Source organism: Drosophila serrata, unplaced genomic scaffold, assembly GCF_035046125.1.
Source record: "Drosophila serrata isolate PLE 108 unplaced genomic scaffold, ASM3504612v1 contig_217, whole genome shotgun sequence".
NCBI classification, from domain to species: Eukaryota; Metazoa; Arthropoda; class Insecta; order Diptera; family Drosophilidae; genus Drosophila; species Drosophila serrata.
The window spans coordinates 2445562-2460963 of NW_028257115.1; the positions used below are offsets into that span (position 1 = coordinate 2445562).

A 15402-nucleotide genomic window follows, 5' to 3' on the forward strand; every position below is an offset into this window, starting at 1 on the left:
AAATTTTCGGATCGTTCCTATGGCAGCTATATATATGTATACATATATATAGTCCACCGATTCGCCATGCTCCGACTTATATACAAGTAAAATTATATAGAAGAATAACTTCATAGTTTCGTTCAAATAGCTTGCTCTTAAATTTGTTCCAAAACAAATCTCGCACATGAACATATGATTCCCAACTTGTTCTAACATCCCCGGAATGAAGCTACTGCTGCCGGCCATGTATCAGAAATGTGTTGTGTTACAAAAGTTGCAAGTCATTGTTTATTAGTGTTCAAAGTTAGTAACTGATCATACATACTTACTGGTGATAGAAACTTACCCATCATAGTTACTTACTGGTCATAGATAATCACTGTTCAAAGTTACTTACTGCTCATAGTTAATTACTGATTATAGTTCAATATATCGTCCGATTGTTCCTATGTCAGCTATATATGGTTATATATAGTCCACCGATTCGCCATGCTCCGACTTATATACAAATAAAATTATATAGAAGAATAACTTCATAGTTTCGTTCAAATAGCTTGCTCTTAAATTTGTTCCAAAACAAATCTCGCACATGAACATATGATTCTCAACTTGTTCTAACATCCCCGGAATGAAGCGACTGCTGCCGGCCATGTATCAGAAATGTGTTGTGTTACAAAAGTTGCAAGTCATTGTTTATTAGTGTTCAAAGTAAGTAACTGATTATACATACTTACTGGTCATTGATACTTACCCATCATAGCTACTTACTGGGCATAGATAATCACTGTTGAGAGTTACTTACTGGGCATAGATAATCACTGTTCAGAGTTACTTACTGGTCATAGATAATCACTGTTCAGAGTTACTTACTGCTCATAATTAATTACTAACCATAGTTCTTAATCATCCGATTGTTCCTATGTCAGCTATATAAATGTATATATATAGTCCACCGATTCGGCATACTCCGATTTATATGATAGTAAAATTATATAGAAGAATAACTCCATAGTTTCATTCAAATAGCTAGCTCTTAAATTTGTTCCAAAACAAACCTTGCACATGAACATATGATTCCCAACTCGTTCTAACATCCCCGGAATGAAGCTACTGCTGCCGGCCATGGATCAGAAATGTGTTGTGTTACAAAAGTTGCAAGTCATTGTTTATTAGTGTTCAAAGTAGGTAACTGATTATACATACATACTTAGTGGTGATAGATACTTACTGAGCATAGCTACTTACTGGTCATAGATACTCACTGTTTAGATTTACACTCCGTAGTTACTTTCTCATAGTTAATTACTGATCTTAGTTACTTAATGTTCATTGATACTTACTGATCATAATTACTTACTGGTCATTTATACGTACTGACTCTTCTAATAATGTTTATCACGAAAATGTATAGTTTACAGAATCAAGAAAAGGACAAGCATCTGACTACCCTGCAAGGGTATAATACATTTTATACCAATTCACTTGCTTAGTTTTTCATATATAAGATAACTGAATAATCTGCATCAATTTCCCAAATGAATGCCATGAAGCACAGCCCACAAGTTGAACTCTTCTGTTCACATTCGCCACATGAACTCCTGAAAATCAGTGGAAAGTCGTTCGTGAGATGCTAATCCTGTAGCGAAATGCCAGTATAGGCAGATGCAAATCCTGTGCATTGGGTCAATAGGGTGGATGTTAAAGTGAAAAATTTACTACCAACAGTAGTGAAGAGTTGATTTCCACCCACATGACTTTGCATACGAAAAATCGTCTTGAATATATCCCCAGTTCACTCTTACCTTTCCCTTTCATCTTTCACAACTTCATTAGCACCTCTCTCAAAGTATTGCATGAAATACTTGTTAATCAAATTAACATTTTGGGCAGGTGGAAATACAGTTGCATCATTGATAAATTCTGGCTGAAGACCCACTTGTCCCAGTGATGAAAATGAAAGTTTTCTAGCTGTTTGCTAATGGTGTAGCCGTAGATTGACTTTGACATTTCGCGAGTGGCTGCTATTTATGGCTAAGGGCTGGGCCCTACTCAAAGAGAAAAAAACACTATATAAATAAATGTCTAACATGATTCCATACACTAATTTACAGGGAAAATGTATACATGATTTTAAAGAGCAACTTGAGAGATTTGAAGGCGTACCTTTAGTAATGAATGCTCTTTAAACTATTTTCAGAACAAAAATAAGATAAATAAAAATCCAAAGTAAAAGTATGTAAGTCTCAAGAATGTTTACAATGAAAATGTATTCATAAAATTCATTTTAAATTATAAACTAAATTATTTATCTTTATAAATAAAACTTTGTATAATTTCTTAAACTAAAAATTGTATAACTAGTGCTATCAGAGGGCCACACATTAAATATTGGTATATGTTCACGTACTTGTCTGTTTTGCTGAAAAGAAAGTTGGCACAACATATACTCAGTGCTCATACTCATATTGATACTGTCAGATCGGAGTTTGGAATGAAATGAAGGTGTGACTGAAACCAAACCCAATTTGGTCAACGCACTCGAGGCATTGCCCGAATTTTGATTAGCTGTGGACATTACGAAATTATCCAATGTGAGCGGTGAATTAGCGAAGAATTCGTGATGAACATTCGCTTATTTATTGTATATATATAAATATTTTATATCATATATCAATTTCACTTTCAGCATGACGGCGAGACAGGCGATTGGGGACAGGCGACATGCAATTAAGGAGACATAGGGCCGCCAAAGATGTCACCAAGGTAGCCGGAGCCGGCAAGTAAGTAAGGTAAGTTAGCTGACATCTATGCCATCCCACTGGTGATACCCGTTCCCAGGCCATGTCCAATTATCATGTTAGAAAGAGAGTGAGAGCAGCCAGATTCGCTGACAGCACGTCTCCAGCACAAAGTCCCCAACTCCAACTGCAGGGGAGTACACTGGCAGACAATTAGTTGGCTCTAAGAGGGCTTTATTTTATAGTTTTCTTAATTCTTCCCTTAACTAACTTTTAGATTTTTGGAAATGCAGTACTTCGAGTATTACGAGGATTTCCCTTTAAACGTAACTAAATCACTTAGACATAAAATAGTAACTTGTAATGAAATGAACTTGGGTAACTTATTATTTCCCGTAATTCTAATATAGTTTCTCCATAGAAAACATATATTCTTTCACGTTTATCATTCGTTATAATTATTAATATTTTAAATAGATTATTTCTTTCCGTGAACTGTACCCCAGCTGGTAGCGATTCGCGAGCCCAGTGCCTCTTGTCCCGTCAGTTAGACGCAATTATCCACATTTTAGTTGGACTTGGACTCGTATATAGCGGGGACAAAGATGCTGGTGCATCTGTCGATGCTCATGATTTGTCGCCGCTACTGGAATTGGCCAAATGAAATGGTCAGCGAAAAAACCTTTGGAGTATTTCAATAATCGCCGGCGAGCCGGCTTGCTGTGCGTTGTTAGAAAGCAACGGACGGCCAGAGAAATTCACCGGGCATCGTGCATTTTCATTTATTTCTACCTCCAACTCGTCCATCTATTATATTTCGCTTTTAGCTTTGACTTTGGCCTTATCAACTATTGGCTATATTCGTCGCCATTTTGTTTTTGGCACGGCCACTAATTAATTGAGGCGCTCTCGAATGCCGCCGTCGACGGCCGCCGACAAAGAAGACATCACCTGGCTGTGGTCTCAACTTGGCTCACTCGTCGTCACTCAAAGGCGAAACGTCACCTGCCCACACTTATGACGGCTGGCTAATGGTTAATGTCTAATGGCTAATGGCTGGCATAGCCAGATCGGGCCCACAACCAAGTCCAGGACCAGATCCACGACCAGTGTCCTCCTATAAATCAGTCAGCAAGCAAGATTCCATAAAGCCAAGCGAGTCAGCTTTGGCCAAGCGGCTAGCTACACTCGGACAAATAATTAAATTGAGTCTTGGAAATCATACAATTCAGAAATTCCAATTTTACTTCATTTAGCATACTCTTCATAGCTTTTTTTACTAAGTTTTTGTTTGTTTTTAATCTTAAAACATTTCTCCGAGTGTCTCTGAGCCTCATTACATGCTCGCCCGCCTGTCTGAACGGCTCTAATTGCCTCAGATAAATATGTATTAAGCACCAAGCCGAGCTTGTTCGGCTTTAATTTGTTGTATTTGTCGTTAAAGTTGCTTAATTGCCGGACAAGAGCTTGTGTCTTCACTTGCCATGGGGGCTAATTAACAGGTCCTTGCTAATATCAGCATTCGGCATTATAATTGTTGATCGTGGTATCAGTTATTGCCTGCCACCAAATCAAAAGACTCAAGCAACGAACTTGACTCTGACACCGTTGAAAAGTATTGCCTACTTTTTGGAGCTTCCTCTACTTTACGACCAACTTTTGGGGTTTAATGTTTAGCAAAGATATGAACAAATCAAAGGAAACGCAGAGCAATCTGGCAAGGTTGGTAGGTTAATGAATTTATAAATCCAAGAAACTATTAATATATATTAAAATCTCTTAAAATATAATATAAAAAATGTAAAAAATGTTAAATGAGCCTAGGTTGTTTGATTATCTATAAAAATAAGTAGGAAACAGGAAAAGAAACTAACTTCGGAAAGTCGAAGGTTATTTGCCATTACAGTTTGCTATTGAGTTATAGGATCGAATCTGAAATTGGTCGTAACTAAGCTTAAAATATTTAGAAATATTTTTATATAACAATTTTTTCGACAAATCAAATATTAAAAACTCATAACTAAGCCAAAAATGCAATAATTTTAATTCGGAAAGCGTTCCTATGTTTATTTTTATTAGGTTAATCAATCTGCATACTCAATTTACTTCTTTAGAAAATTTAATTTTTTGCCAATTTTTGAAAATTTTAACGATGTAACCCCTTATAAAATTTTTCAAAATTAGCAAAACTTAAAAAGAAATTTATTTTGACCGGACATAGCTAGTTCGATTCGCCTGTTGATTTTGATCAAGAATATATTGGATTTATAGGGTCGGAAATGACTCCTTCGACTGCGTTACAAGCTCCTAATTAAAAATATTACTCCTTTGCAAGGATATTATAATGGCAGCAAAAAATGCTTTAAAACCAAGTCATCTTGTTTTAAAAAGTTTATTTTAAAGCATATGTCTATATCTCCATTAAAAACCAAATCGTTTCAATACTAGCAAAGTTAAATAAGATTTTTAAAGTACGTTTTTGATAATACCGAAAGCAGGTTATTATTAAGCGATAACAACTAACGGCTAACAATATTTTCAGAACGGTATTATATATCCTTGTGACAGTCAGAGCTCAAAGTTCACGAGGTCTTAAGTCATTCCATTTAAACGCGAGGAACGGAGCAATATTCGCGAACTACGGAAAAATCGCAGGGCCTTTTGCAGCACCTGTCCACGATTCCCTGCCGTGTTAGCCGCCGAATGGGTCCCAGGGAGTTGAGGACCCCTTCTCCGCCATGGAAGCGTCCCCTGAAGAGTGGATGCGATTCCGTGACCTCCACGTACTGGATGGGATCAAGGGGATCCTGATCGCTGGCAACTGCAAGATTCAAGAAGTTTATGGTAAAGGCTGATCAGAGGTATTAGCCTTCAAAGAATCTTACTTGTGCCTCGCTTTTGTGATGTAATTCCATTGAACTGCTGGCACACCATCATTAGCATATCGTTGAGTTTATCACTGCACAATGTGTACTGTTCATAGGAATACTGGTCCAAGGCACGTGCCACGCACAAGACGGCGAGCATTGTGATAAGAGAGAGTATCCTGCACATGGTTGTAGTGTTTTGTTTAAGAGATTCCTTGAGATCCTGTTCGAGCTGTTGCCTGAGCTGCTGGTAACTGATGCAGTTTGGCTCCACGTAGCTGGCTTTTATATTCCCCGGAAACTGGGTCTAGGTCTGAGATACATTCTACCCCCCTAGACGGGTTGTCACTTCGCATTAGAAGAGGATATGTGCATCAAGCAGTTACCGTTCCTTAAGACCTCTCTCGCTCGACGTCAGAGCCAACAAGTTATGCAAATTGTGAGTGTGTCGTATTGTAGGTGTAGCCTTGTGGGCTGATGCATATACTTTGGCGACCAATTAAATTTTACAGAATTTAGTGTATAATCAGCATAGTTACGCTAAGTGAGGTATTAATTAATACCAACTTTAGAGTGACTCACTCATATTAAACCCAAGGAAGGGATGCCAGACATAAAGGAGTCCATTTGTGTAAGGCGTTTTAAGAGGAATGGTACAATAATGTAACTGCAGAAACTGCTCTTTAAAACGTTGTTACATCCCGGTATTAAATAACAATAAATATAGATTTTTCGAGTGCCAAAAGAAGGTTATATTTATAATATTTACATACTTCATAAACAATAACTTACAAATAACAATATCTTTTGAAGGGTAGTATTTATCCCTGAAAATGGTTGCTGGACAACCAAGTCTAGGGATGCACAGGTAATGACAGTCGAAGGTCAAAGGGGAGTAGATCCAGAGTCATGCAATTTAGATACGAGGAACGGAGCAGTACTCCATTAGGACTTCCATAGAGCAGCTCCTCTTGCAGCATCTGTCTACGATTCCTTGCCTCGTCAGCCGCCGAATGGGTGTCAGAGAGTTAAGGGCACCATCTCCGCCATGGAAGCGTCCCCTGAAAATCGGATGCGACTCCATGGCTTCCACATATTGGACGGGATCGAGGGGATCCAGGCCGCCGGCAACTATTATGAGCAATTAAAAAATTTTTGGATAAAGTCAGGAGAAGGAAAGTGGTATTTTGAGCCTCTTACTTAAGCCTCGTTTTTGTTGGGTAATTCCATTGAATTCCTCGCAGACCATCATCAACATATCATTGAGTCTGTCACTACACAGGGTATGCGCGTTGTAGGAGTACTGAGCCGATGCTTCTGCCAGGAACAACAAGGCGAGCATGGAGATGATGGAGAGTATTCTGCACATGGTTGTAGTGTTTATGGACTTCCTGGAGATCCTGATTGAACTGTTGCTTGAACTGCCGGTAACTGATGCTGTTTAGTCCCACAAAGCCAGCTTATATACTCAACGGATATTGGGCCTACGTCTGCAATTCATTTCCCCCATAGACTAGTTGTCACTTTGCATTAGAACAGGATGTACGCTTCAAGGAGCTACCACGCTTAGGACCTCTCTTTGTGGGCGTGCGCATATGCTGCGTGGGCCAATTAAATTTTCGATTTAGTGTATAATCAGCCAGGCCGTATTGAGAGAGGCATAAATTAAGGCCAAATTATGAGACTAAAGTGCTGGGAAGGGATGCTAGACTTACAGGAGTCTATACTCGTCAAGGTCTGAAAAGAAGGAGGTCTTCTATTTTTCGAAATGAATCCATCCATAACAATCTAGTGTTCATTATGTCAATCAGCTAATATTTTAACTTGTTTACAGCATAAGGTAACACCATCTGAAGTCTCAGGTTCCATAATCCATCAATCAACACTCCACATAGCCGATACAAATCTCTTAATCAACTAAACGGCAAAGGAGAAAAGCTAGCAATTACTCAACCCTAACCATTGGTGGCCATATTAGTGGGCTAATATCTTTCACTCTGGTCAAATATTTGATACTTCAACGAGGTAGAAATATGATGAAGCCCAGCCCATGTAGTGGCTAATAAACGAATCGGCTTATCCACTCTTTTTTTTATAGATGAACAAAATCGTATATGTTTCTCCTCTGAGGCGCTGAGCTACCGAAAAAATTACCAACAACGGCGATGAAATCTGCAATGTCAAGTCATGACTTGGACTTCCATTTCAATGTTCGCGATAAATCCGATGATTAGATGGAAGACTGGCAGAAAGGCAAAGTCGCAAGCACACGCCCCGAGATGTGGCCAAAGAAATCTCCGGGCAGACACGTCAAATGCCCAATTAATCACAGACCCCCGAAAAGCCCAGCCGCAATAATAGGCAACCAAACATACACAGGGAAGAAATATGTGCTAACTAGATAGACAAAGATTTAAAATAATAATATACAAAAATTATATTGGTTTTCTTCTTCATCCAAAAATACTCATCAGTAAAATGTGGTATATAGCATACTGCATTTACTAGAATTTGTAGTCTTTTAAAGATGATTACCTCTTGAAAATCTCATGCATCACATTTACAAAATCCCTATGAAAACACATTTTCTCTCTGTGCACAAAACTTTCTTCTCCCCGGCCTCGAGCAGCCATCAATCACGATCTTCTGGATCTTTAGCCGTAATTGTTTCGGCTACCTCAAACAAACGGTGGCACACATACATCAAGGTGGATTTATATTATATACTATTTATTACAAATTATCAATCATTTAAGGCTACTTTGGGGCAAATAATTTAATTTAAAACTAAGCTCGTAACTCTATAGTATTAGGTGTACGTAAAGCTGCGTCCTCGAAAAGTCGCTGACTAAAGGTGTGTGTGAGTGCTAGCGGTGGTCGTTGACTTCCATGCGGAACCCATTTGGAACAGCTCTCCTAACTGAATCCTCATCATCGGATGAAGGTCCTCGCTCGGTATTTCGTTGGCAGCAAGGACATGGGATCTGTTGTATTAGGCACTCCCTCCCGGACCACTCCCGCCTCCGACTGCTGGCCATCAGCGGAGAACTGGTCCGTGGGAGCGTAGGCTCCATAGGGATCCGAGCGACTGGCCCAACCGCCGGACTGCGACTCATACTGGTAGCCCTGACCGGCCAACTGAGCCTGGGTCTGGGCATTACCATGGATGTGCAGGTGGATCTCCTTGCTGGGCGGATGGCCACCAGGTCCGCTGCCAATTCCCGTGTTGCTCCACGACTCCTTGGCATGCGGGTTCCAGCCGGGATAGTTAAACGACGGCGCCGTGTGCTCGTACTGTCCGAAGAGACTAGACTTCAGAGTGATGAACTTGCCCAGAATGGCGATGGCATTCATCACCACGAGGACCTTGAGCAGGAACAGCGACTTCATGCCAATGGCCACTAAGAAGGCAACCATGGCAGAGAGGACTCCAAATTTGAAGATGATGGGTATAAGAGCCATTTGAAGGCGACGGATCTTGCCAAAGGTACGACCCTCTGAAAAAATAAAATATTATTAAAATAAATATTAAATATAGTCTTGCAGGGTAACATAATTTTAGTCAGAAGATTGTAACGCAGTGAAGGAGTCATTTCCGACCCTATAAATCATATATATTATTGATCAGCATCAACAGGGGAATCGAACAAGCTATGTCTGGTCAAAATTTAAAATTTTAAAATTTTTCCTAATTTTTGAAAATTTGATAAGGGGTTACATCGTTAAATTTTTCAGAAATTGGCAAAAAATCGAATTTTTTTACATTTTAAATTGAGTATGCACATTTGTTATTATAATAAAAACTAGTATAGGAAAGCTTTCCGAATTATAATTAATGCATTTTTGGCTAAGTTATGGGTTTTTTAAACTTTAATTTGTTGTTAAATTTCTCTTCTTATTTTAATATAAAAAGTTTCATAAATAAATAAAATAAAACAAACCTTTAGAGCAAAGTTCATTGAGTACATAGATATAAATAATTATTTAATTGATACAAACATCAATAAATATTTAATTGTTGTGCAAATGGAAAATGACTTTAAGTCAAAATAATTAAGCACAAAAATGAAAACTTAACGTTAGATAAAGTATTTTACAAATTGGATATTCTTTGTCATAAAAATCTCTAATAAATAAAATCTACTAACTACCAATTAAGCCAAACACTTTTCATAAATATTTAAGAGTTTAAGAGTTATTTAGGTCACCTGTGGTAATAATTAACTAGCAAAGCTTTCCCAAAGAAACCATTCAGCTAAAATCAATAAAAACAAAAACCGCCCATTAATTCTTGAGATCCCAGAGAAGTCACTTCCCAAATGAAATTCCACTGGGTTTATCTGCCTTAACTACTATAATTTCATCAATAAACAGAGCTGAACGCTCAGCTATGCGAAAGTCCAATAAAAAACAATTCGCAAATAACGAAAAAAAAAACAGAGCCACAAAAAAAATCAAGCAAAAATATTTTCTCATCGTTTAGAGGGAGATGAGTGAGCCGCGTTTTGTTGTCTTATTTAATATATAATTTGAGTGTGGCTCCAGAAAAAGATGTGGAAAGTGAAATTACAATCCGTCGACGGACATATACAATATATCACAACTTTTTACCCATCGCCTACTTTTGTGTTAACACCTCTTAGCTGCTTTTTTTTTCTTGCTGTTTATTTAGCGGCTTCGGCTTCAGGTTTCATTGAAAACGAAAGTGAGCCAAGAAGCGAGGTAGGGCTCCCTGGGAAATCGGCTTTGATTAGAAAAGCCGCTAATCACATTGAGGGCCTGCAGATGCAATCAGCTTAAATGAGACACGCAGTGAGCCAGATTTCAAACAGAGGCACTAATTGCAGTGCATACACACTCAACGAAAAGAAGAGATCTTAATTCGGTGACAATCAAAATCGGAAAAGGTGTTAAATTGAGGGAGAGCTTTGTGTTAAATAATATTATGTTGTGTCATGTTTTGTGGGGATATTTTGTAATCAGAATGGAGAGTCGTGGAAAAGTGTAATTTGATTGTTTTGCATTGGTCTTCTGGGGTAATATTAATATTATTTAAACTGGTTTAAGAAAGTAAAAGATAATTTCCTAATTTAATTCGTTCAATGATTTTTCAATTTGTTTTTTTGCGGTGTCCAAGTTTTAGGTTTTTGTTTTATTTTTTACCTTTGTTAAATATTTGTTTTTTTATATTCTCTTTTGTTTTTTATTTATAGAGAGAGGGGACTCACCCACAGCTGAGCTGCCGGACACGGGCTTTCCGTCGTCGCTGTCGTCATCGCCGCCAAATAGGCTTTCACTCAGATCGCTGCGCAGCCAGCCCCAGAGAGTACGCACCATGCCCCAGACACTGAGATCTGTGGGATCCGTGGAGGCCTGGACTGCATTGGGGTTCTTGTGGTTACCCGACGACGTAGTTGATGTCGCTGCTTCTGCTTCTTTGTCTGCAGATGCAGCCTCCACCTCCTCGTCATCGTCGTCGTCGTCATCATCCTGCTCGTCATCTTCATCGTTTGCCTCCTCAGGTGGAGATGCAGCAGCAGCAGCATCCGACTCCGCCTCTGATTTTTCCCCAGTCTCCGTAGGCTCCTTCACCACCTTCTTGGTTATCTTGGCACCAAAGGCGCTGGACAGGCAACAGAGGGCCAGCAGAAGCAGCAGCAGCGAGTGCCGCGCACTTGAACTCTTTGTGAGAAACTGAAAGTGGAACCAGGCAGAGAAATTATATCAGAGTATGTTTACTTCGAGGTTCAAGTAAGTGCCCTGTCTTCTCTCATTGTTCAGACGTTTCATCATCTCCGCCAGTTCGAGGTGCGGAAATTGCGCAAACAAAAGACTTAGGAAACGAACCTGTTGCCGGCTCGCCATGAAACGCATTTTAGAATCCACTTTGAGCCACTTCAACGGCATCGGTTGGGGACATAAAACATTTTATGGCCAAGACGGCCGAGTGCGAAAGCATTTCCCATTTTTTATTTTTCCTTTAACTGAACTCGAAACTTGCATAATCCAAAAACATAGTTTTTTTTTTTTTTTAAAGTCCGCCGCAGATAGCGATTTATATGTAAATTCAAAATATGTTGCAAAAAGCTAGGGAATTGTATAAAACAGTGATTTATATTTAAAGCGGCAGCCGGATGGAGACAAAGTGAAATTTTTAACAGGCTACAAATTATGACAAAAATTATCCCACAATGTAAAATGTTTGATTCTTCCTGTAACATATAATGGAAATTAAGTTCCCAAAGATTGAAGATATATTTATAAATGTAATATGTACTGGTATTTAATATGAAATATACTTTTATAACTGAGTCACACTAATATATTTTATTTCCTCGAAATTAATTTTACTTTGAATAAAAGGTAAAAACCTACGCACCAAACATAAAACTTGTATTGTATTTGGCATTCCCATTAAATTTAATAGACTCATCTTGTATTTAGCATTCCCCTTAAATTTATTACACTCACAAATAGGCAACATTCATAAAAATTACTACTTACAACGTAGACTTAGCTACCTTCACTTCCATAAAGTGAAATTTAAATATGACCCACCAAGCCCTTATCTGCGGTTAAAATATCTCCACTAAGAATGCTCAGAAAAACCGAAAGTCATGGCCTGGCTGAGAGCTTTCCATTTCCAATTCACCTGCTGAAAAAGAACTCCCCGAAAACCATAAATATATATAATTGTTTATTGTCCAATTAGGGAGTTTGGCTTCTTCCCCATAGCCCCTGGGAATGGAACAAATCCACGCAGAAAACAAACCCAACAAAGGGTAAACAAATGGTAAACAAATTATGTGGAGCTAACGGTTGGCTTCGTTTCTTTTTTCAGAATATTCATCAAATCGCTGGAGATGTTTTAATTAATTCGCAAGGCAGAAAATAACACAGAAGACACACGACAAAATGCTAAGAATTCTTGACATAATTTTCGTGAGCTTTGCATTATTTGATGAAATGTGATTTAGAGGCCCCATTTGTGAGGCCTCTTTGTTTGTGATGAATGATTCGCTGTTTTATTTTTTGTATACTAGGCCAAAAGCCACAAGCTTTTGTTCCCAATTCGTTTTGGGTTGCAACTGTAAAAGGAAATCTATTTTGGCATGGCCTTGATTCAAATTAAAACGGCCGAAGAAAATTGATTTGAATTCCATTTTGTTGGAAAAACAAAGAAGAAAGTCTTTCCATCGGTGATGCAACAGACGAAGAAATGCATTGTTAAATACCGATTTATATGTATTAATTGATTTACATAATTTTCCAGCCCCAAAGATTGACAGACCGAACTCGGTTTTTCAGCTTAGTTTCACTAACTTCCAGAGCTCATCCCAAGCCCTTTTAATTAACATCTTCTGGCGGTTTCATCATCAATTTTATGGGTTATCACATGTGACTCAGCCACAAACTCACTTTCAAGCCCACTTCTCGAACATTATGGGTGAAATTTTATTCGACTTTATCTCGCTTTTATGTAAATATTAACCGAAAATATTTGCACTTGCGGTGGGACTCAGATTTCGCCCCGAATCTGCCTCAAATTAAAGAAATAAATGTTAAGCTCCCCATAATGAATTGGTAAATTCCAGGAACTTTTTCCTCTCCCAAAACCATGACCAAAAAAAATATTAAATAATTATTCATTTAGCAAATTTGTTGACTAATTTGATGCGACAATTTTGGAAACGTTTCTGTCTGGACATCGCGGATTATTTAACATTGGTAATAAACACTTAAATTAACAAAATCAAACCTAAGTGCCATTAGCATTATTACACATTATTATTATTATTGCTGCTAGCTAACTATTTATTGCTTTTGGTAAATATTAATTAGAGTAGCAATAAATCAAACAAACAGACTTTCTTTCTATGTGGGCGTATAGCACAGGCGTTGTTTTATGTTTTTATCACCAAATGTTGCCAAGGTTTATCTCGCATAAATTATGCATCTGAGGCACGACTTTCTTTGTTTATGGCTTGTAGGACGCCATAAAAAAGCATAAACTGGTCAATATTGTTAGTAAAACGTACACAACTATGATGCAATTAAGTGGCACGTGCTTAAACCCATTATCTAATGTCAATATAATGTCGCAGTTCATGACATGGAATGTGTACAAGTGTAGCTACTGCCAGCCAGGTTAATAACAGCCCGCAGATTTAAGCCAACAATTGAAAGAAAAACTAGCCCGAATGAAACACGCCTCAAAAGAAAGTTCGGCGGCTTGAAACTAAACACCAAACAAACAAACGACAAGTGACTCTTTGTGCCAAGAATTGTTGGCATTTGTCACACTAGCTTTTTGGCTAACATTTTCGTAGATCTTTTGTGAGGCGATGGCTCCTTTTCAGAGCAGATTGAGGGAAAAGCGATTGGGGACAGGCCGAAGCGTGCCTAGTATGTCAATGAATAATGCACAGAAAAAAGAACTAAAAACGATCTAGACAATAAGCTGAATTATATTATATTTTTTTTAAATTCACCTGTTTCTTGTTTAAAAAAATTAACAAGGGAGAATCCATTTTCCTTCCTTCTGATATTATAGAGGTAGAATAATTAATTTGTGTGGAAAGTACTAAGTTCAAACTACTTAAAATTATAGCATATTGTACCCCATATTGTATCCCTTAATTAAATGTACATTTTTCTTGTTCAAAATATTAACTTTTGAAACACTTTGAAATGTAGCTTTAATTGGAAATATTTATTATTATTTTTATACTATTTAAAAAACTTGAAGTTAACTTCTCTGTAAATTATTTTGCCAATTATTTTTCTGGGTGTCTTTTTAGCCTGAACTTCACCGGCATCCAATGAGATACTACTTAACGATCAAACTCACCATAATGAAGGCTCAGCGACTCCTCGATTACTGTGTTTGACAATTGTAGTCACTGATGCCGTATCCTGAGTTATTTCGGTTTAATCTGTACCACTTTCACGCCAATCTATTGGCGAACACGCAGATGTTGGCCAAAAATAATATATACACGAGACAAGACGAGACTAAAACGATTTTTGGCTTTAAAGTGGAGTCCGCATGGAAAGCGACTGCAACGCTTGAGATGTGCCCGTTGACTGCCACTCCGAAATGGCCTCGGCCACCAGGTAAGATCGCCTCACTGTCTCGCCTCGTCTCGGCCAAGTCCAAAACCAAGACCAAGACCAGTCTTGGCCAGGTCGGCGGCGGCGCTTCTTCGGTGTGTTTGCTCTGCTGCCGAGTTGCTGGCTGGTCTACTCTCACGGGGCGGCAGAGGCAGCTAAAAAAAAACAACAGCGGAGACACACGCGCTCCCAGTTACAATTTCGTTTTCAACACTTTCTTCACAATTTCCCCTAAAACGGCAGCAGCCGTCGCCTCACCTGGAAAAAAAAGTGCAAAGTCAAAAGCGTCTCCCTGGGGTTTTATCTCAACCTTATCTCTCTCTTTCTCAGTGCCTTCCTGTATCGGTTGCCTTTATTACGAATTGTCGTGCAATGGCCCAGAGCATGAAAACGGTGTGTGAACGTGACAAGACGCACAAATTGACGTCACAGCTTCAGTGGGCCATTGAGGCAAATAATTTAAAAAAAATATATATAAACTCTTCCATTGATTCGTTAGGGTCTGGTAATCCCTATTAATTTATAATATTTTTCATATCAAATTAAGTTAAATTATGTGACAGTTTAATTAGGCTTTCGTTATTTGCTCATAAAGACACTTTAATTAGGCTTTAACAGAATTTGTGAAATAGTTTCTCTGGAAAATGAGTGAGTCACTAAAGGCAGCTATGATATAAATTGTTTTAAATTTTGTATATGGG

General features: G+C 38.3%; 3 protein-coding genes and 1 long non-coding RNA gene across 4 annotated transcripts; 1 reads left to right on the plus strand and 3 right to left on the minus strand.

Annotated features, from left to right (window-relative positions):
* Positions 1-2668: 2668 nt before the first annotated feature.
* On the plus strand, positions 2669-7966 carry LOC147644216 (uncharacterized). The gene is made up of 3 exons (XR_015270935.1): positions 2669-2771; positions 7422-7612; positions 7686-7966. It is a non-coding gene; the product is annotated as an uncharacterized LOC147644216 (long non-coding RNA).
* LOC110187345 (insulin-like peptide 2) lies at positions 5197-5844 on the minus strand. Its single transcript, XM_020956737.2, has 2 exons — positions 5606-5844; positions 5197-5541 (listed from the first exon to the last, which is right to left on the minus strand). Exons 1-2 carry the CDS (start codon positions 5772-5774, stop codon positions 5327-5329), a joined length of 384 nt encoding a protein of 127 aa, XP_020812396.2. The 5' UTR covers positions 5775-5844; the 3' UTR covers positions 5197-5326.
* LOC110187335 (insulin-like peptide 2) lies at positions 6316-7021 on the minus strand. Its single transcript, XM_020956726.2, has 2 exons — positions 6788-7021; positions 6316-6718 (listed from the first exon to the last, which is right to left on the minus strand). The coding sequence occupies exons 1-2, from the start codon at positions 6954-6956 to the stop codon at positions 6504-6506; spliced, it is 384 nt and encodes a 127-aa protein (XP_020812385.2). The 5' UTR covers positions 6957-7021; the 3' UTR covers positions 6316-6503.
* Positions 7967-8314: 348 nt separating the features above from the next.
* On the minus strand, positions 8315-14673 carry LOC110187549 (uncharacterized). The gene is made up of 3 exons (XM_020956941.2): positions 14439-14673; positions 10816-11281; positions 8315-9084 (listed from the first exon to the last, which is right to left on the minus strand). Exons 1-3 carry the CDS (start codon positions 14439-14441, stop codon positions 8519-8521), a joined length of 1035 nt encoding a protein of 344 aa, XP_020812600.2. The 5' UTR covers positions 14442-14673; the 3' UTR covers positions 8315-8518.
* Between the last annotated feature and the right edge of the window lie 729 nt (positions 14674-15402).